Genomic DNA, 23,049 nt, shown 5'->3' on the forward strand with positions numbered 1-23,049 from the left:
GAAGGCAAAGCAGACATTTAAGTTCACGACAGCTTAAGAAAAAAAAAAGAATTTATTTGTATTTATTCTTTTGCAAGGCATTCACGTTTACCCAGAAAAAGGTGAAATCAAGAACACTACATCGTCAATATTAACCAGATACTATAATGGGCGTCTATACTGTGTGTATGCATATATTAACACACACACACACACACACACACACACGTACAAGGCCCTGCAGGATGTAGGCTCCGTTTCTCTTATCCATGTAAAGCTACTACCAAGAACACTTTTAATAGCTTTGGTGAAAATCAGAGAGAAAACTTCAAAAGTTGTTTTTTTTTTCACCCAAACTCAGCATGAAAAGTGCTTTATTAAGGTTCAGAATAATTTGATTATTTTTTATATATATCTGACAGTATCAGTTCGTAAACAATTGCCCAAAAAAGCAACCAGCGGGGGGGGGGGATTGTTGTAGAGCCCGTTCGCCACCCACAAATCACACGTTTGTAGTACAAAATAAAGAAATGAACAGGGAATAAATACATAAAACATCCCCTTTAGCAAAATTGTATATGGTATAAGTCATATTTTTGGGAGAAATCAATTTGGTAGAGCACTTTATAACATTCAAAACACTTGCTGTAAAGGTAAAATTGCTGTTACAGATAAAAACGCAATAAATATATTCAAATAAGAAAAAAAAATAGATCAATTAGTTTAATGTGGGGGGGTTTGTATACTGGCCTTTCACATAAATGAAACCCTGATCACTGGAACCAGTACAGGCTTAGTACCAAAGCATTAATAAATCCATCTCCTCATCAGGTTTGTACGTGTCAGTCAAGAAATTTAAACATTTAATGGTGAAATAAAAACATTTCTAGATGAAATGGGGACCATGTGAGTGAAAACATCCTGCCATATTGAAAAAAATACAACAATAAGATGCCATTAGCAGTACACGAATACCCTGAATGCTGAGATACATTCACAGATGGTGTTTGACGGGCAAAAGCAACAAAAGCTTTTTGCGAAAGAAGCGTAAAAAGGCATTGAGCAATGTGAAATATAAGACCTGGAAGTAAACGCAACACAGTTCAGTCACTTCTATGTGGTTGGAAGCGAGTGTGTGCACACGATACAGAGCATAAACAAATGATCCAAAAAGGTGCAACGACAACCATCAAACTTAAGGCCAAAACGTTTTAAATAAACTAATATTCTTCTATGAGGTTAAGATATAATTGAATGACAACTCAAACATTATTCACTTTCATAAGGATAAAACAAAAAACCAAGGACGACCCTTAAAACTCTCTAAAACTGAAAGTATGCCAGGTTTGTTAGGAATTAGTGAAGTTAATTAGAACAAATCAGTCGAGTCAAAAAAAAAATCCTTCCACATTTCTACACGCTTTCCGACACCTTGCATTATGGGTAAAGTGAAATCGATGAAGCAGGTCATAGTGAGATAATAATGGGCTTACACTTTGTCATGGCACAGCAGGTAGCTCGCACTTTGGAACAGTAAAACAGCTGCAATTGCACAATATGAATTTTTTGACACATCTTAAATAGATTCACGTGTGAGTTCCTTTCTGAGGAGCAAAAAAAAAAGATCATCTTTAAGTAGAAATAAATATAAAGCAAAAAAGAAATACAGCGAGAAGACACTTGTTGCTCGATGGTTATTTTGGGATCCGAGAGAAACTGAATTAATGCACGATGAAACACCCACAATGCACAACATTGAAAACTGTTCAGTCCACTTTAAGTCCAGTGTGTTTCCATCGGTACACACCTGGTGTCGTGGATCTCCTTTGCCGACACCGTGAAGCACGTCGTGGAGCTGTTGGTCGTTGAGTCGAAGAGCCAATATGGATATAGTTTAATTCATAGCGACGTTAAGAAGTCCGTGGTTCAAAACCGGCGTCGACCTCTCGCCTCCCCACCCCCCTCGGAGAGACCACACCTTTTTGTCTTTAGGCAAGAGACTGGAATGCAGAAATGAAGGTGAGAACGCACTAAAAAAAAGGAAAAAGGAGGGAGATATGTGTGTGTGCATGTGCAGTAAGAGCATCCACGGATAACTCAGATAAAAGGCAGTGTGAGATGAAGAAAATGAACCAAAAAAAGACATTTCAAAAAAGAAAAAAGGTACAAAATGGTAATTAAAAAATTAAATAAAGCCAGAGAGCAAAGCAAAGGATGAAGGTGGACCGAGCCTTAAAAAAAAAAAAAAAAAAGGCATGCATGAAGAACGATGCACATGTTGGGCTTGCCGTCCGTCACTCCGCTCACGGCCTGCAGAGGGCAGCGGTGAGGGTCGGGACCGGCTGTGCTGTGTGGCGAGGCCAGAGGCGAACCGGAACCAGGCGTCAACTAGACGAGAAGAGATATCATGACAGGAGGTCATGATGTTTTCTGGCCAGCGAATGGGACAACCTGGGGGAGGGGAGGGTTGGGAGAGCAGGGAGGTCTGGGGAAGGGACGGGGGGGACATGGTGGGAACTGGTAAGTGTTCAGTGCCTCAGCGGCCCGTTGCTCTGGGTTACGGAGCCGGAGACGTTCAGGAAGGCGGAGCGCATCACGTTGTAGGATTTGTCGCAGAGGGATGCGACGTCGTCTGACGTCATCCCCTTCGTCTCGATCTTTGGAAGGATCTTCAATCTGATGGTCCCTGTGGAAAACACGATTAAACCACCGTTAACAAGTCTCACGGGACATCAAGTAGTGTTTTTTTTTAATTAATTTTTTTAAAGTTAGTCACCTGAATTGAACTGCTTTTCTTTCCTCAGGTAGAAGCTGCTGTAGGAGGAGAAGACGATAGGGATGATGGGGACCTGAAAAACAAAAAGGAAATCAAACACACCGTCCCAACATATTATCATGACCTCTCCATTTTCATGTGAAGCTGAATCTCTTCACTTTACAAATACAAATGCTTGACTGAACCGACATCGTGTTCTCTCTCTCTTGCACACACAAAATCAGCACAACACCAGCAACCTCCATCTCCTCCACTAATAGAGGCTGAGCCAAACGTGCCCCCCCCCCTCCAGTTCACGCAGTCTCGAGTGAGAAAACCAAAACACACACAACAATTCCACATCGAGTTTCACGCAAACACTGTTTGTATAACATGAGCCTGTTTGAGCAGACTCCGGTCTGTAGAGCCAACAGGGCCCCCTATAGAAAATGTGCTGGCTAACAAGCAGCACCATGGCTTTGTTTTTCTAGCCTCTCCGATATTAATCTTTAGCAGCAAGTAAGAAAAAAAACACACCACAACATATTTTTTTTTCCTGGGGGTGAAACAAGTTGCGGTTTCTGGCCAGATCTCATTCAGCAATGTTTTGATTAATTCCACCTGTCGGGCCCCAAGTTTGTTCCCCCGAAACATCGACTCAAGGAAAAAAAGAGAGAGACCTCCCACCTGCATGCTCAAAGAGAAAGCTCTCCTTAAAAAAGCCACACAGCCGAGCTGCCAATTACTCACTACGTCATTCTGTGGCGTCACTCTTATCATTTTGGTGTCAGGAGAGGACCAACACAGAAATGAAAGTGCACAGACGGACTAAACCATTCCTGGCTCCGTTCCTATATTGCACACGGTTAGATCATAGTGTTGCCACATAAGGTTGCTAGCTCCCCCATGTGTCTAGAAGCAGCACACTGCTGGCAACATCACCCCACTCTCTCTTTCTCAGGAGACAAAAGTTGGCTGAAGTTTCATGGAAATGCAAACGTCATCACAGCACCTTTTTTTTTTTTAATGATCCGGACCATGTGGCATATTGATCGGATGACTCATGGACACCCTCAAACAAAGTGTAAGTTAAAGAGGAGGCGTGCTCACTTGTGCCTGCACTGCCAGGTGGAAAGCCCCCTTTTTGAAGGGCAGCAGGTCGCCTCTCTGGTTTCGCGTTCCCTCTGGGAACACCCACAGACGAATCTGTGGAGGTCACAAAACAGTGATTTAATCCAAAATCATCTCAACAACCTGAACCGTGTGACGGATTAAGTGCAGAAAGAAATAATCTATGTAATACTACGTATCAAGCATGAAGTACTAGTTCTTCAGGGATGTAAATGCTATAAACCATCACTTAAACTCAAATAGACTCCTTCCATCACGGTCGATGTCGACAGCAGCCCCATTACCTGGTCGTCCAACATTGTTTTGGCAGCGTCGGCCATGACGCTCTTGGCGTCGCTCGTCTTCTTGCGGTTGATGAAGACGATGCCGCCCAGCCAGCAGACGAGCCCTACTGTGCCGGCGTAGATCAACTCCTTCTTGGCAATCATGGTGCAGCGGTCTGGTAAGATCTCCATCAAGCCTGGGAAAACGGAGAGGAAGACAAGTCAGCGTCACTGCATGTGTGCAATACAATTCAGCATATGAATTAAAAGGCAAAAGCAAAGACAAAACATATTTGCACTTCAAGATATAAGAGAAAATCCTCAATAACAACTACAAATCTAGACCCCATAGTGCTATAAACATCCAAATATTAAGCATACAATTGATGTATCTAGGTAGATATGAATAGAAACTGAAATAGAATTTCCAAAGCACACATCAGCACTTAAAAACCATAAATGGACAGAAAATCTATAGTTTTACTCTTTCAAAGTTTGAAAAATAAGGCACCAGCTTATTTCATCATTTTGCCCCTACCCTGATCAGTTTGTTTGCTATATTATTGGCCTTCAAAGCCTAATTTACACCATACTTTTTTCTAAATTTGAAGGTTTTTCCCCAGAAAATGTGTTTTAATAAATTGCATCACCGAGTAAACAGCTGAATATAGAGTCTTTAAAAAGGTGTGTGTGTGTGAAAAGAAGTCTCTAACTTGCACAGTATGTCTCAATCTTATCCCTTTATGGCCTTCCAAGGCTGTTGATGTAATACTCGTGAAAAGTGAGGTCACTTTATTGATACAAGTTATCTTCACGAGCTGCGCCTGCGTTATGAAATCGCCACGTTTGATTAACCTTGGCGTAAAAAGGCAGCTGGCGTAGAAGATAAGAGTCAAACACGCTCGATATTAGAGAAGGGAGGTCAGTGTGTGAAATTTAAAAAAAGGGACGGCAAACAGCAAGTAGATGAGTCTGTACTGAGCTGCGGAGGGGAGTAGCTCCTTCTACGCTCTTATCACATCACCTTGAGGAAGAACAGGTATTAATTGCTGGGTGTAGCAGTTGGCATGGCAACTTGGACGCCCAATCAGACTCACGCGGAGTTCTCTCAGTGTTAATTAGACGCCTCGTTCTCCCCCCTGCTGTCGCCACGTTGGCCTCGAGCCCTCATCACTCACCGCCACTGAAAAACAAACCCCACCGACGGAGAGAAACCAAACGGCTGCTAAACGAAGAGTCCTCAACACTCGCATTCAGGACCGGAGAAGGAAGACGGCAAAAGACAGAACCGCACATGCAAAATCATAAGACAAGACCAGATAGATGAACAATTTCCAAGACATGCTTTAAACCACTTTTAGATGGCATGTGCTGCGAGGCCAGTAAAGTTTTAATATTAACCTGGCCTACATTGTCTAAGCAACCAAAACCAGAAAAGCTGGATCTTCCTATCATAAGGAGGAGTTTAACTGTTTATTCAAGTTCTTGCCCAGTGGATTCGGGGAGAGGCGGGGTGATGACACCAGTGATGTCTTCAGTAGTCCTGATGTTTTATCACAGCCTGTTCTTGAATTGTTTAGTGGCTCATCCAAACCAGACTGTGATTAACAGCCATTATAAACAGGATGGAGCATTCCAGCTACACCACAGCTGTCAAGAGACAATCCCCCCCCCGTGATCACAAAACGCAGCCAAAATACACAATGTAGTCGCTCCAATTTGCATATTTTAGCCGTCTCTGACGTGACATCAGCACGAACATTTCAAACCCAAATGCGGCTCGGCTCATACCCTGGTGACCAGCAGTCATTATCAAGATTAGTTGCAGATAAAAATAATTTTGTCATGATCATCGCATCATCGGTGCTGAGAGATTGGCTGTATTTATAACACAAAATCATTGTCACGTGTAAACTGTGTTTTGCTGAATTAAACAACTTGATGGAAGACGGAGGCGGACGTCCAGAAAACTCCCAGTGAATGAGGTCAACGACACGCCTTAGTCTAAATCTGATCTTATTTGAGGTTGCACAACGCAAAACTGGACTAAAAGCTGCCATTTGCGTCACTCTTTGCACGAGTATGAACCAACAAAATTGTTTCATTCTTGATGTAAAAATAGCATGGCTGCATTTCTAAACCTCCCAACATTGTGTTCTTTAATGTTTAAACCACAGTGACAATTATATAATCATGCAGGGAAACATTAAATAGAACAAGCTCCAGTGTTGGAACAATCTAAATGTCTGGATTAAAATTGTTTCAGTATTAAAGAGTCTTTTGGGGGTTTTACATTCATACTGGTTTAACAATGTCAGAATTATAGCCCTTCTAATCCAAAGTCCCCTTGAACAATGCAGCAGGGTAACGACTCCTACAGTGTTCAGATTATAGACGTTAACACGCCAGCACTTGGCATCACAGCCATTGTTTCATTTCAGATATGGAGACCGCTTGCAATGTCTTCACATCTACCTTGATACATAAAAAGGTAGTAAAGCACCCACCCAAAACATCCAGGGAGCTCTGGTGGTTGGAGATGATGACGTAGGGTCCCTCCGTCTGCAGATGCTCCCAACCGCTCACGTCAAAGCGAAGACCCAAAAAATACTTCACGTGACGAACCAAGGAGCGGATAATCCTGGGGAGAAACGGTTAATTACAGGATTAAGTTTAGGTTCAAGGTCACGTCAGGCCAGCTCGAATATTTACATGACCGTCTTACAAATACAATTAAGCAGGTACAACATCCCCATTAGCTTTGTTTATTCCTTGGTTCGTTAAGAATTCGCCCGCAGTCAGAATGACGCTCCAATAAGCTTTGAGAAAGAATGTCCTACCATCTGCCTGTCTGCCTCTAAATAAAACAATCACACTAAATCCACGTTCTGACTTCCCAATGTGTCGAAAGTCAGGTTTGTTTGTTCAAATTCAGTCCACTTTCAGTTGAGTGGGGGTAAATCCCTAAGGCTTGATACATATTTTAGATATACGTTTCCAATTAAAAGGGAATTACAACATTTCAAGGTAAACAGGACTAAAACAAACTAATCTGCAGATTAACTTCTCAAATAACTGATAAATTGTTTTATTTAGAATACGTCCGGTTCAAATTTCACATCTCAAGATGATGTTATCAAATGTCTTGTTTTATTCAAGCAATAGTTCAAATTCCAAATATTTTGTTTTGTGTACTATCGTGTATATATATATATATATATATATAAAAAAAAGCATGACACATTTCGGAGGATGGAATCAGTGAAAATTTGGCATTTTCACAGGAAATAAAGAAGCAAATCTCTAGGAGGTGAAATCATATAATTTCCTTTAAAGCTATATTTACTTCCCATCTTATAAAAGGTGTTGTCAATGTCATATTTATTCACTTCTTTTATAAAAAATAAACAACAACAACAACAAATGTGATTTAGGCACAAGTGAGTAAATATTGAGTAACTTAATGAAGCCTCAAGAACTGTTTTCAGGTTAAACATTCCTAAACGTGATTACTAGTTTCCAGTTTTTTCCCCCCATTTCTGTCCAGGGGTTAATCCTTCGGAGATTATAAAAAACTCGACCTTTGGAGAGACAAACATGATAGCAGTTCTGAACTTTGCTAATAAATATCCAAGGTGACCTCTGCCCCGCTTGGAAAAGACATTCAAAAACAAACATCTTCATGGTGAGACTTGCGTCTCAACCCTGACCACGCTTTTACTTCCACTGTGAAAGAGATCCTTTCTTACCGAGCACTCACATCCATGAGATTTCCCCCGCTTTCAAAAGCCCTGCCTTGTCCTCAATCAATACACTTTCTCACCTCGAACACACGGACTACAGCTGCCAATTTCAAAAGTATCTGAACTCTTGAGTTGATGCGTCTGGCTGAAAATCGAGCCATGGCATTTTATATCCAGGCCAACATCAAACCCCTCTCTCGCCTCACATTTACTGTCTCTCTGCCTGTAAAATAAAGGTGGAAACGCTTTAAAAATATTCATTAAGGATGCAAATAAATTCCAAGAGTGATCAGATACATATTAAAACAAGAACACTATAGAGTTACTATATAATCATATGATGATCATACAGCTACAACTCACCGTCTAAACATCCACCTGCTATGCAAAGACCTCATTTCTACAAACGCCTTCTATCAATCTATGTTTTTGAATCAGAACATCAGCTGAACATGCCCCCCACCACCCCTCCAAAATAAAATGCTGAAAAATAAAGGTCTCTATATGTATTGATAGTGTACAAGACTAATGTGTGCAATATAATATTTCCAACATTTCAAATATCATTTCTGACATTCTGTCTCGAATGAAAGGAGATTAAATCACCATGGCTCTTGCTGGGGTAATTCTCTTTGGTTACGCTCCCAATAATTATGGGATTGAAAAACCAGTAAAGCCACTTAGTGCATTATAATAGCCTTTCACCCTGATACCAGAGCCGATTATTAAAGAGATGAAGGAGGGCATTTACTAGACACTGTTTTGAAAAGGCAGCTGAACAGTTCTTCGCTGTGAATGAGGGGAGCAGAGATTTTTTTAAATTCCTCACAGATTCATTTAAATTAAACTCATCTTTGTCTTGTTTTGATGTTGATGAAACAATGCTTCATGAAGGCGTAGCCTTGCAGATTTAGGGACGCTCTGCTTGACTACTTATGTCATATTATGGAACATAAACAGACATATCTGACCTTGTGCATCACAGTTAAAAGCCTGAGAACATATTCTTTAGGAGTGGCTCATCAACTGGTCACCCTCTTAAAATGATTTTCTCGTTTGCTCTTCTACACGGCACATTCATCTTATGATTACTCTCCCAACCCTTCTATTCTATTTTTGGGTAATCAAATCAAAGTGATTTTAATTACCACATCAAAAAGGTAAAGCTGGGAGCGTTAATCAAAGACATGAGGAACGCTCTTGAATTCATTGCTTGCCGCTCATTACCTCGTGACTCTACTTGACGCAATCATGTCTCACTCTCTCGAAACTCAGCTTGCACATAAAAGTGTGTTTCATTGATGAACTACAGACAAATAATTTTAACCTTTAAACCAGAATACAGTCTTTGGGTTATCTTTCAACACATGAGTGCACTGAGATATACATTCAGTCAAGTGCAAAAGTCACCGGTTATGCAACGTCTCAGCCAGCGTTGCAGCAACTCTAAGACTGTTCAAGAAGAATGACAAAAGGGGGTTGGTTTCTTTTTTTTATGGCCAATCCAATCAGCTTTTCTTCTCTGGTACGTTTCATTATCAGTCTCTTACCATGTTCATTTAACTACAGAGCATAATGACACAGTGAGTGATTCGTTTCCAAGGTATGTTCAATACAACCTGTACAACAAATGTACAATTTTATCCGTAAAAAAAAAAAGAATGTGGTACGATCACAAGATACCAGTGTCGAAGCGTATTAAAGTGCTAAAGGTCAGAGAGTTCTTGACAGCGTCATCATATGATCACTCTATGACAAAGCAGGGGATGTCTTCATTCAGAAATTGCAGGGATGGAAAATGTGTGGTTTTAAAACTATGTCGGTTTTAAAGGAAGGCCAGCCACTCAACAGCCAGAGTGACAACATTACATGCTTAGGCAAACAGACAGCGACACTGGTTGTCTCCCCACTGATGTTAAGCCATTTCACAGTGTGGAACCGGAGCTCAAACCATTGTGAGCCGAGGAAACTAAGCCTCTGTCCTTCATCTATTGACATAAGATCCAACCTGATAATTAACGTTTGAGCCACAGCCAGAAAGTCCACATTCACATACAGTATGTGAGAGGTCGACCTGTGTGTCTGCAGACAGACAGACAGCCATTAAAGTGAAAAGCTCTCTGGATGCTTTTCACTGTGCAGAGGTCTGTTCTGGTCCGTCACAGTTGACGGTGTTGCATTCAAGTCCGAAAGCAAACTGTCAAGACCAGAATTAAGGCCTTTGTGTACCCGCCTGCCAGCAAATGTCTGCGACACACTACTCTATCCTCGATTAATTACAACGCCGTTTCCGGCAAGTGCATCCAAACCTCGATTATCTCTCTCTCTCTCTCTGTCTGTCTGTGCAAGGTCTGACCCCGATTCAGTCGCTTTTGTCACAGTCAAATGGGTCCCGATAACCTTTGAGCTGGCAGAATAGCTCACTGGTGCAACATGACACCGCCGACATGGCTAACATGTCTGTGAAACAGTTATTCCTAGAGCAGCGAGGCAGTAAGACCCGCTGTTGTAACTGACGGGGGCCCGCTTGTCAGCGAAGGCCAAGTGAGGTTGCGTTGCAGATGGGGCCTCATAACTATTCAGTAACCCAACTCTAATCAGGGGGAAACTTCCCATCTGGCATCTTCAAGGTAATTACTCGGACGCAGTCGCTCGTGTCGAGCAATCCATCCTCCCCATCTAGGTTTAACCACCACACATAAATACCCCTGCTACAAAGTGGACACTGATACTACATTTCAATCCTAACAGGTATCAGCTGACCCAGTGTGTGTGATGGGGTTAAATACCGGTAACATACTTCTATATAATAATAAATCTAGGACATCCAGAATGTTACTGACCAGAGTTAGTGCAGATATGTTGGACGGCATTAAAGTTATTAAAGTTAAGTTAACACTGATGTGCTTTACCCTTTGCAGGAGTTTTACTTGTAATAATGAATATTTTACACTGTATTATTGTTACCTTTAAGGAAGAAGAAGGGATTAAACATGAAATCATACAGAGAGGATTTATTGCAGGGCATATTAGATGCTGCTGGGGTTGCATGTTGTTGTGTCCCTACTAGTAATGGACACACTGACATAAGTTGCATTAGCATTTAACCAATTTAGCGGTTAGCTGGCGTCATTTCCGCCACAAATCAAACTAAGCGAACTAGCAAAGAAAAAAGAAACAATGACAGCTTTGTATGGTAGACTAATGTTCTCTAACTTACGCTAATGTCTTGGTATTCGACTTGGAGGAGGAGGAGGAGGAGGAGGAAGGGGGGGTTAAGTTAGCAGACATTCTTACAGGACATGAAATTACCGTTATCTGAGGCTAGCATTGTCCCCCACCCCCTCCCATTCACCTAGGCACGTAAACACGTTAGCATTCCTGTTTCCTGGCTAACGTCACACAGTGCCAAGGTGTCAACGGGGTGCTAATATTAGCATTTAAAAAACGCATCGTTATTTGTTTTGTTGTTGTTTTCCTTTAAATGTCAGTTAGTTAGTTGCCAAGGCTGTGAGCTCGGTGACGTTCCATTGCAGTGATGTTGACACGCAACAATGAGACCGGCAACGTTCCCTATCGGAATGTTTTTAGTATAGCTAGCTAGCGAGCTAACGTAAGGGAGGGGGGGTAGCTGTCAGACGGCGACATTTATTATGCAAAAAAATCAAAACTCACCTCATGTTTTCAACGTCCCTGCCGCCGCTTTTAAGCACCGACAGCGGGATCGCCACCAGCGCCAGCAGCATCATCCAGGCGACGTAGAAGCACTTTTTGAAATAGAAAACAAACGTGCTGCTGGTCCACATCAGGAGCGGGATCAGCAGCAGAGCCATCACCCACAGCGCGTCCATGGCGAGCGAGCGGCGGAGCCACCACGGTACAAAAAGAGGGAGAGAGGGAGAGTCGCTGCCAGCTAAAACACACACTCTGACACGCGGGGTTGCTTTCTGGAACGCAGGGGCGCGCGCGCGCCGAGAAACCGGCCAGGCTTCAGGGTGCGAGAAGAAGGAAGGGAAGCAGCACCGCGACCCTGGCAACCATTACACAAGCGGAAGTAGTCCTTTTAGCGGCGGCGTCGGTGCCCGTGGATGCCCCCACCACCACCCCCCAAGAATGTAACGTTGCTGTTGCTGCTCATCTGTTGCTAAATGGCATCATGAGGTGGAGTCAAGTCGTCATCGGTTGTGGTGGTGATTTTTTTTCCTTCCTCTTCCCCTTTCTCCTTTCACTTCCGGTTGCCGTGTCCCACGATTACGGGGGTCTGATGCGGTCTGATGTCACCAGCTACAGGTTTATTATATATTATACACAGTTCATATTTAAACTCTCGAACTCTTTCATTCATTTATAGAAGATTAATGTTTAAAGATTTATTTTATATGGTATGTTATACTGGAACTTTTTTTTTTATCCCTAGATTTATTTATTTTCTATTTTTAAAAGGTCCATTTTATGTGGAGTATATGTCTGATCTGCTGTATATGTGAAATGATAAAGTTTGTAAAAATAAATAAATAAATAAATAATGATAATAATAAACTCTTTGAATATTGAATCTTGAATGATTTAAATTTATTCCTGCACCTTTTGCACTCTACACCGACTGTTTACAATTTCAAAATGTTTTGAGTGGCCAAAACATTGACATTTCACTCTGCTGTAGTTATGTGGATTTTTGGGGTTTATGCTTTGTAATGGAGACCGGTTTGACAGCTGATTAAAGCAACAACGTGTATAATTGGATTAGCAGTGATAATCCAACCCTCGCCTATAATCTTGACACTGTCCGAGGGAAACCCCTGGCTATCGAGTGTCGGGCCTCTTCGAGCAGCTCTACTTGACATGATTTGGAAGATTAGGTTCAATCGGTCATTAATCCTAATTTAATACACAAGGTGATCCTAATCATTGGCAGTCTCTGAACGTGGAAATGGTGCTACTGGTTTTGCACATTGTAAAAAGTACACAGCACAGTAGACAGACATTTGAACTGGTACTGGCATGATTAGTCAACAAACTGAAGCGACAGGTGAAGTATTTTCACCCAGTTCAGTATTTATTGGCTCTTAGACAGGCTGGCAACATGTGATATCTGTACATGTTCATGGAAAAAGTCTCATGTTTGCACGCCATTAGATGCATCCACAGTCCTGGGTAATCTCTTCACTTTTGTGGGTGGACTCTGATGATGTCTTGCAGTGGGTTGGAAGATGTTGTGCAGGTTGAAACAAGCAGGTTTCTACTGTGAGACGCAGCATTTCCTGGGATTGCATTAGCAGCTTTGTCCAATGTGATTTCAATGTGCATGATTATGCAGAAACACAGTAAAAAAAAACCCTGCTTGCACGATAAAGTCTAATGTGCTGTTGTAATCAAGTGTCATCGTGATGCATGGAAAAACACGCTTTATAACAATGCTGCAGATCTTCTATTGTTTGCCTGAGTGCGTTTGGGTTTATGTTCCAGATGTGTTTCATAGTTACAGCATTATGATTGTGGTATAATTCAACTTGAGAATGTGTTTGTGTCCTTGTCCTATATTCTGTACATTTTTATGTGAGGTTTATTAGGATTACATAAAAGGGCGTAAGATTTAAAGCAAACTGCAAAAGTGTTTTATATCCACCTGGTCCTGACTCCACCACATGTGCAACCAGCCATCACACGGTTTCACTTCTGCTTCTTAAAAGCAAAAGCAAAAAACTGAGAGCAAACATTTCTTGGGTAAGTTTCCTGAGGAAATGAATGCGATACATTTGACTTGTCAACATTGTGATGTTATCAGTGATGCTCATTGTATTAGAATACAGACATATGCTTGTTTCCATTTGTAGAACTCAGTTTTTTACTCGGTTCTTCTCTGTAGAACAAATATTTAAAGTAAGACTAATCCACCATAATTTGCCCAGATAAGAGGAAGAGTTCTGCATCCAGGTCCCTTGAAACCTCTGAAGCCTGAAGCAAGCAAGGTGAGAGAAACCAGTGCTTATTGGGAAACCGGCTGTCTAAATGTGTAATGGATCCACCGTCAGCAGAAGGATCCTTATTTGAGAGATTGAGAGGTTGGAGGCACTTTCAAGCTCTCTGGAATCCAACTCCTCCATCTGGAAAGTGTATAAAGGTAACAGAGGCTTTTGAGCGCTCAGCCGCCTTCAACGTCTATGTTTGAAACTGACAAAAGCTTGAGAAAGGTGACCAGGGGTCCAGTCCTGAACACAGTTTGTTGTGATTGGACATCTGCTCGAGTCGTGTATTGTTCAAGCTAAACATCCCGTTTGAAACACAAGAGGATTCACAGATGTACAAGGTATCAGAGAGCGTTGGGCTAAATGGTGAGGCATTTTTGGAGTCGTCTTATCGGACATGTGCACTTGTGGATGTGATGAGCTGTCAACTGATCGCTGTCTGGTGATGTGCCGGATCAGAGGAAAGTGGAGACTCGTGTAGTCATCGGGTTAAACCAAAAGCAGGTGGTAAAAGCTGTTGATGTGACCGATGATATTATCACTCTTGTGGTAAAGACGAGCCGGGGAAGGCCCTCAGATTCAAGTCATGGCTCCTCCTACAAAAGAGCATATATGGTATATGGGACAGGACTACAATGATGCATTTAAAAAAAAAAATGATTTCAGTATTTTGTGATTTTGTGCAGGGAAAGCACTTGTGCACCCCCTGCTGGTAAAAGTAAGGCTTCTCTCAAATGATGTGATATTAAGGACCGTACCAATCTTATTCTGACTTCTCTCCATTAGAGGTTCCTCCCGTCTTCAACACATTTTGTGTGCATCAGTGTCTGCAGTGCGTACTTTAGTAGATCCCACCCTACCTGTTTGAATTTCCGGTCACTCACTGCCATTCTTATTGAAACGGTGTGTAAAAACTCACAATGTAATTATCCCCCCCCCCCCCCCCCCCCCAACTTAGTTAATTACTGGTCTCAATAAGCAGAACAAACACAACACATAAGACAGTACAGATAACAAAACTAAAAACAGTTAACGTGAATCCATTTTTAAAGAAAAAAAAACGTATCAAGTTTTCTCACCATATAATTCAACCTTGTGAAAATCACTTGTTTATTTATTTGTATTACTCAAGTAAAAGCCGTTATAATTCGCGCATTGTGATTTGAAGCAGGTTCTGGTTGTGCACTTGTTGTAAATGTCCGGCTGCTTCCGGTTTACGTAACTGGCCCCGGGTGGAGCTAGCCGGTAATATCAAGTTCAACAGAGTCTGATTTCGTTGTACGCCGACCTCAATAACAAGCATACTCTCTCGGCTCAAGGAACACGTGATCTCTTCATCGCATTGGCCAAAAATTCGGACTCTTGATTGTCGTTGTAAACAGGAAGCGACGAGAGACGAGATCCCGCTCAACGTTAGTTTACGATCCGCAATTCATTACAGAGAAGAAGAAGATACTGGTCAGAGAACAATTCCCCAACAGTTCCCAGTATGAATAATGAGGAAGACGTACTGGGAGAAAATCATTCATTTATTATGACGCGACTGTTCAGCGTCGTATCAGTACGAGCCTGAAATTCACACAAACCCCGAGGTCTTAACTTTCAGCCAATCGTTGAGCTTCTTTATACGTTGATCCCGCCCTCTCTGGGCTGTCAATCAACAGAGCCGTTGGGCCGAAGGTTATTACGCAAATTTCAAACTGGGATTTGAGCTTGAGGGAGGATTTTAACGACGAGGTGAGTTTTAACTAACGTTTACTAACATTCCCAGCTACAGTAACGTTTATTGAATATGTACAAAACGTTAACAAACAAATAATTTTCAAAAAATCAACGCAATTTTGCTAAACATGTCGAGGTTTAATTAAGCTAGGTGGCAACATACATTGACTTACCGGTATACTAGACAATAGCTAACAAACTATTTATGGTTTCGGGTTAACAGTTAAATAGTTGTATTGTCCACAGATATATAATTAGTTAATACCATATAGTTCATGAATAATACATGCTCAGTGGAGACAGACTGCCAAGCGTGGGTTAGCTTTAGTTCTTAAATCTGATAAACTGACAGATGAAGTTGATGTGACATTGTTATGGCTCTCTGCAATGTGATAATGTGTGGAAACAAACGGCTGCATGAAACAACTTTAATTAAAAATAAAAACCCTCAAAATCTTTGGTCCACTTTGGTCAGGAGAGATTTCAGGTGATTTATCGTAAATGAGCTGAAAAATACCAAACCACTGCCATGTAGAAATGCTCCCAACAGTTGAACTCAGGAATCTGTTGTGTTCTCTAGTTGTATTTCACTTATCAGAGTAGTAAAAAGCACAATATAAAACCTGTTTCAGCAAGTGATGTATAATTACAGGGTCATGGAGAGCACACCTGGAAATAACAACAACAACAACAACAACAACAACAACAACAACAACAGCATAATTCATGTTATAAATAAACATGTTTGCTGTGAGAACAGTTAATTGACATTAATCCTAATAATAAACTTAGCTCTGGACATTATGATCTGAATGTACTTTTGTTTGGCAAGCCTTTGCTGAATGGCCTCCACCTCCTTGTATTTCTCTCATCTGCTCTATAGCGCCCCCAGTGGTGTAGTTCCAGTTTGCAAATACCCAGCCACTAGATGGTAGTGTTGTTGCAACAATATGGCCATAGCTTGGACAACGAAATGGACTGCCAATTTCAAAAGGAATATAATATGATATGATGATTCATATGATTAATCACAATGACCATGCCTTTAATTTGCTTTAGCTACTGTTGTTTTCTGATTTATTTTGGTGAGGGATTTTTTTTCTTCTGAAAGTCACTTTTTTTTTTAACAGTTGGTTTTAATTTGCAGTATGAAAACATTTGTCTTGAGTATTGAACAAATCATTTCATGTCCCTTTAACCAGCTGAAAACCAAGAGGCCAGGGCAAAATAGTACACAAGAATATCAAGTTAAGACCAGACCAAATCCACTGGCCCTAAGTATTAAATATATATTCTGTATTCTGAACCTGATACTTAATGAGCTGTCATTATAAAGTCAGGAACTATTTATTATCAATGGTAATATGATGGATCTAACATAGAAAGCTAGGGTTAAAAACAAGGATTTAAAAGGATTATGTGTATCCTGGATGCCTCATATTGATCCACAACTAGTTTCCCACATGCTGGTAGATATATATCTGATATTACAGCTCATATCATGCACAAAAGCCACCTGTTGCACGTGGCACGTTTTTTCTTTTTTTTCTTTTGGGGGGGGGCACAGGGTTGAGTAAATCTAGGGTGTTGTCAGCCATGCATGGTTACTTCAGGTCTGATCAGATAGAGGGAGAGAAAGGGAAAGTAGGGTTAGTTCCCCACAAGTTAGCATCAAACCCTGCGGTGTTCCTCAATGAAACATCTGCTGAGGGTGGTGACCTTTGAACCCCCTCCCCTCCACGTTCCCTCTGCATTCTGTTCAAACGCACGAGGAGCACCGGTATTTGTAAAGGCTTTATTGAACAACCCTGCAGTAGTGACACCCACCCACCACCCTCTCTCTCACACACCCCCACCCTCACCACCACAAACCTCTCTCTCTCTCTTTTTTTCTCTCTCTTCTTCTCTCCTCTCGCCTGTGCGCGCGCAAGAGCAGCTGTCATTGGGTCGAAGCGGGTGCCCGCGCGCGGTGCATATAGCGAGACTATCCTGTTTGAAGATTATGCTGCAGCAGCTATTGGCCATCTTGTATCAGACAGGATGAGACGCTGATTGAATTTTTTAAAAAAGGAGGAGATTTTTTTTTTTAAGGGGGGAGAAATCAACGTGTGTGTGCTGAAAAACACCTCAAACGAGTTGTGGATTATTCGGAGGACATCGTACTGAAACCATGAGCTGGGGGTCAGAGCTATGGGTGAGTCTCGCGCACTTGTATCGCTAATTAACGGCTCTTTTTTTATCTGGGTCGTTTTTAAATCGAGTCTAACGGTTCTCGGATGCGATAAACGCGCGTGTGTTACACACACACAGACACACACATATACATACAAGGCTCCGCGGTTATTTTTTGTCGCTAAAATGACGTTAAGTCTGCGTGCTCTGCCTGAGACGAGCTAATTTGTCGTAATAACCGGAGCTCGCGCGCTACGTTTTGATCGCAACATCGGCTTGATGCGGCGTTAACGTTGGCTAGGAGAGAATCCAAGCTAGCTTAGAAAAACAACCCCATCCATTTTAGTTTACGTTTGAAGCCACGCTACACACACACACACACACACACATGCTACACACACACATGCTACACACACACGCACACACACACATACACACAGGCTACACACATACACACCCCCTCGCATTATAACAGATATCCTTGCGACGCCAACTTGTTTAAAGGCAACGTTGCAGTGACACTTGCTTGTGTGTGTGTGTGCGCGTGTAACGGTTTCCTAAATGCGTGTAAATTACGTGCGTTTCAGCGGCTGCGTTGTCGCCGTCTCCACAGGAAGTAGACTGACGTTAAGTTATCTTATTTAGCTGCACACTAAAGCGAGTGCTGCTCTTCAAGCACTGCTATCTTCACCTGCAACTCACTAGTTATTGCACTCCAGTAACAAGCTATCTGCTGTCTGACGTCATTAATTGGCTCTAGTGCAGTTGTTTACCTATTATTTGTGAACAGTCATGTGCTGACTGTATTTCATGTTACTTGTTATTGCATTCAAGTAAAGTAAATAACTGTTAAATGTTTATTTATCACCATTTCAGAAAAATGAGTCAATAATCTTGTAGACTATATGTTTTAGTTGAATTTGCAACCTCAAATATGGGGCTAATTAAACTATTTGCAGCTACAAATGGAAATGTCAGGGAATTTAGTCTTAGATTTGATCACAATTTGACCAAGTCACTATGTTATGGGACCTAGGATGACCTTGTATATGATCAAATGTTCGATTTGGCTTATCAGGCACTCTTTTGGGAATGAAAACAGTAGAAGCCCAGTGATCCCACTACAATAAATTCCTGTGTAATGATGTCACTTTTCACTGAAATTCACTTTCAAGGATTGCTCAACTGCTTAAAGTCCGTGTCAAGCCGGCCACCGGTGTCGGTGGTGTTCCCCCCCATATTCAGACACGTACGCTCGCACGTTTAAGGTTGTAATCACGGGAATATCGCAGATTACAGGACCGCTTCAAAACTATTTTAATGACTTGATAATAAGCAGCTGTGGCGAGAGGAATTCCTGATGTCAAGATTTTTGTTACAGTAGCTCTTGTTGTTTGTTTTGTTGTGGAAGTGATCCGCTGTAAAAGCAGTCATTCCTGCTGTCTGTGTGCTGAAAGACCGCCTGGCGTGTTGTTGCAGGATTCATTCCACAATTACTTTGAGTGGTGGTATGTTTTAAGTGTGTGTGTGTGTCAGTGCAAACATGCATGCTTGCAAGTCACTACATGGAGTTTGCATTTGAACTTTCCAGGGCGACAGGTTACATTTTTGTTGACTTAAACTCAGTCAATCCATTGGTCAACAATTCTGATCGCAATACTGTGATAAAACGTTTCCCCCCCCCCTTCGTTCTACCAAGCAGCCAAAAGGGGGGCTCGGAGATATTTAAATCAGGGATGTGTTTTCCTTTTTAGGAAAAGAACAGGAGGGGGGAGCCCTCCCCTGAATTCTCCAGTAATTTACCTGGTCCAAAGTTCACAGAGAAAACCACTAGTACTCCACATTCCTCCGCTTTCCCAAGGATGCCGGTGTATTTCTTACTTTACTACTGCAACGCCTGACTCAGAAACAGTGCTGCCCAGGTAGTCATGCAAAGCGAACATGGCCTGGAGACATTCTAACAGGCTTTCATGTGTACCGTAAGTCTGGAATACATTTGAAAGTTTTTTAAACAGAGACTGAGCTTTTGCAGAGAGTAATGTATTACAACCAGATGCTGACTCTTTTTTCCCCCCGTAGCTGAATGCAATCCAGACACTTGTTCCTTTAATCTCAGTCCTTGGAATAGGGGAGCAGACAGAGCACAGCAATGCTCTACAGGTGGCTGTTGCCACTGGTGAACGCACACACACTGGTCTTGTTGTCCCAAACCATGCAAGTAACACCAGCACTGTTGCCGTGGCAGCACCCACATTTTCTTATGCAGCGCAAGGGCAGGATGTTGTGGCATTAGCGAAAACTACCCGTCTTATTAATATAGGGCTGCCACTCATGATTATTTTCATTATCAGTTATCTCGCAGATTGTTTGTAAATCGCTATCGTCTTTGAAATGTTAAACAATTAATAGTGAAACAAATTGATCAAAATGATCCTGAGACCAAGGTGACGTCTGGAAAGTCTTGTCGCCCGAAGAAAATCAGTGAACGTTGATATAAAAACAGAAATAAACAGCAGATCATCCCATTTTTAGCACAGAAATCAGTTTGTTTGGGACAAATGATTCATCAATCATCATGAAAACTTTCTGCTCATCAACCAATTCATTAACCGTCTAATTCCTCCACCTTTTGTGTTACAGCAAAATCCTTAAAATTCAACTCAACACATTGCCATTCCAGATGTTATTTCTAAAAAGGCAAGATCCAGTATTTTCGACATCTTCCGATCCTAAAACTGTGAGTTTTAGTTCACAAAACTTTTCGATGGTGCAACATGACAAGATAAAGGATGAGGTAACCCACGCTCATCCTGTTGCTCCTCGCCGTGAACAGGAAAGTAAATGACATTTCAGGAAGTGAAGTCACGTACGAGCAGGGTTTGTCAATCTCTCATGGCAACCGCTGCGTTGCTTGAGGTCGTCAAAACGGGCCTTGCTTCTGATCTAAGCCACAATGGTTCATGGAGCAGAAACCTTATTTCAATGTAGAGCTATCGGGGGAGGTTATAGTTGGATTTGGCCGTTGTTTAGGCGTTGTGCGCCAGTAAAGCAACACAGTCAGTTGATGGACTCCAAAATGCTGAATGCCTTCGGTGCAACATCATAGCACTGATTATAGTCTCCGGCATCCGCTGAAAGACAGACTTTGGGAATGTTTGCTGCCGTGAAATCCATGTGACATTACCAACAAGGTGGCAACAGAAGTGTTACAAAAATATTGTTAACTTAAAGGAAACCTTGTAAAATACACATTTTAAATACCTGCGATGTCTCCTATTTAAATGCAGTGGAACTGTTTTTTAAATTTAATTTTTTTCCTCCGAATTTTACCAAAAACATCGTCACCTTCAAGTACATTTCAGTACTCTGCAACATGACTAAGGAAGGAAGGATCAAACATGTGACTGTTTCCCCGCCGAACAGCAGTCAGAAAAAAACAAAATCATAAATGACCATTTTATAACCAAGTTTCGAGGCGTCATACTTTAAATAACCATTCTAAATCAAGTTAGCTGCGCTTGTGTTGTAGAAAGTTCAAAGAAATGGAGACAGCAACATCTCAGAAGAGTTTCCTCTTGCGGCTCGGGGTGTCGGAGATAAAGTTGGCACTTTAAGCAGCAGAGGTGCAACTAACCAGGCCAACATTATTTTGTCAAGGGAGATCAAACACATCAGTAGCCTACAAAGTAAAAGCTCTCTGGCCTCAAAAACTAAAGTACACCTTTCTACTGTGACACACCTTGAATGTTTCACTTCTCTCGATTCTTTCATTTGGGAACTAAACACCGAGCTACTTATCTCACAGTTTTTGCCGCAGCTCACTGACTCTTCGTAGCCTATAGGATGTAAAAGTATGTCGTATTGATGAGGCGACATGGACAAGGTGGAAACTCTAGTGAAAGAGCAGAAGCTTAAGGTGAGTTGAACTGTAGAAGCTTTAAAATAGCAAGCAAACCACGCTTTTTTTGCAGGTTTAATCCAAACTGTGCGTTGCTTTGTTGATCCGGCTGCGGTCGAGGCGTGAACACGCCGTCGTCATGTCACTGGGGACAGCTTGAGAGACGCTCGTCTAGTATTTGTTAATTGTAGGCACACTCCTATCTGTTGGCCATCGCCCCGTTATGCAATGGAGAAGGGAAAGTGGTATTGTCTGGAGAGGCCTTGTTTTCTCTCTTGTCTTTTAAGTGGTGCTCCAGACTTTGCCAGCGGCGCACACACTGAGAAGTTCAATCAAAACCTCATGGTCTTGTTTTTTGGGGGGAGGGGGGAGGTTTCCGTCATGCATTTCATAGCAGAGATACCGGGGCGGATCTCTTGGTGGTGTGATACGAGTTTGAAGCAGCCTGGTGTTAGACTGAGATTTCCTCTGTGCTTTCTGCTCTTGGATCAGACCCCCCCCCCCCCCCCCCCAGGGTCCAGCCTCCTCCCCTGCTGTTCACTTGACATTCAGGGCACTTCCAGGGCTGAAACCTGAGCTAGTTTGTTTCCTTCTGTCTGTGTGCTGAAGTCAAAGGGGTGTATGTGGGGGGAGTCAACCATTGGCAGACGACAAACAGGCATACCTTCACCCCCCCCCACCACCATTAAATCTTACACTCATCGCCACCCACCTGCTGACTCAGTGGTACCACCCCGGGCCCATTTTCTCTTCAGCTCTTTCTTTGACCTGCCCTGACAGTAAAACAGTGATGAATGGATCCTCATCCCCCCCCCGGGAAGCATAAACCGCGGGGAGGTGAGGAGAGGAGTAGGGATCACATTGATGTAAGTCATGCACATGAATTACAATAAATGGGCTTTTCTGGGGTTTTGTCCCCGACCCTTTATGAGCGTACCCATGATTTTCAATTTGGCTAGAAACACATCCTGATAAAAGAGGTCAGGGTTCACAGACTACAGTTTTTAATGTACCTGATCTTCTGGATATTTTTGGCAAAAAACATCATGTAGTCCAGCTTCAGCTTCGTGTAACATATTTGCAAATCTGTAGGCACCATGGCTCTTAATATTTCTGTTAACCCCTAAACTTAATTGATTAATCAATTAGACAATAAATCTGCCTCAATTTATAAATACATGAATCGATAAATTTGAATTTGAGATTGTGCAGTTTTCTTGTCTTATCACTGGTGACTTTTTTTTCAGACTGTTGGTCGGACAAATCAGGAAATTAGATGACATCTCCAGGAAATTGCCAACGGCGATTCCTCTACTTTAAAAAGAAAGTAAAAGTTTTATACGCCACGATTTATTGCGATGTTGTGTATCGGGCATGTTCTGACCACAAGTGTGTTCATTCTGAATAACACTGAATACCA

General features: G+C 42.0%; 2 protein-coding genes across 4 annotated transcripts in view; one reads left to right on the forward strand and one right to left on the reverse strand.

Moving 5' to 3' along the window:
- Positions 1 to 33: 33 nt before the first annotated feature.
- agpat2 (1-acylglycerol-3-phosphate O-acyltransferase 2 (lysophosphatidic acid acyltransferase, beta)) lies at positions 34 to 12,134 on the reverse strand. Its single transcript, XM_084034952.1, has 6 exons — positions 11,547 to 12,134; positions 6,636 to 6,769; positions 4,150 to 4,325; positions 3,845 to 3,940; positions 2,756 to 2,828; positions 34 to 2,665 (listed from the first exon to the last, which is right to left on the reverse strand). Exons 1-6 carry the CDS (start codon positions 11,720 to 11,722, stop codon positions 2,508 to 2,510), a joined length of 813 nt encoding a protein of 270 aa, XP_083891078.1. The 5' UTR covers positions 11,723 to 12,134; the 3' UTR covers positions 34 to 2,507.
- Positions 12,135 to 17,505: 5,371 nt separating this feature from the next.
- The window catches only part of fnbp1b (formin binding protein 1b), a 47,952-nt gene continuing 42,408 nt past the window's right edge, over positions 17,506 to 23,049 (forward strand). For 2 of the 3 annotated variants that reach the window (XM_084035447.1, XM_084035451.1), the window contains exon 1: positions 21,591 to 21,647. In XM_084035447.1, the coding sequence (XP_083891573.1) occupies positions 21,606 to 21,647 (42 nt within the window). In that variant the 5' untranslated portion in view covers positions 21,591 to 21,605. Of the gene's footprint in view, positions 17,754 to 21,590; positions 21,648 to 23,049 lie in introns of those variants that run through there. The other variant, XM_084035453.1, reaches the window with a different exon arrangement.

The sequence above is a fragment of the Eutrigla gurnardus genome, assembly GCF_963514095.1.
Source record: "Eutrigla gurnardus genome assembly, chromosome: 19".
Lineage (NCBI taxonomy): Eukaryota > Metazoa > Chordata > Actinopteri > Perciformes > Triglidae > Eutrigla > Eutrigla gurnardus.

What these genes read in the sequence shown, in the direction of transcription:
- agpat2 (XM_084034952.1), bottom strand. Translation starts at nt 11,722, where the DNA reads ATGGACGCGCTGTGGGTGATGGCTCTGCTGCTGATCCCGCTCCTGATG. An exon ending in GAGCTCCCTGGATGTTTTGG is followed by an intron (nt 4,326 to 6,635) that starts GTGGGTGCTTTA and finishes CCGTTTTCCCAG; the next exon opens with GCTTGATGGAGATCTTACCA. An exon ending in AAACAATGTTGGACGACCAG is followed by an intron (nt 3,941 to 4,149) that starts GTAATGGGGCTG and finishes TGACCTCCACAG; the next exon opens with ATTCGTCTGTGGGTGTTCCC.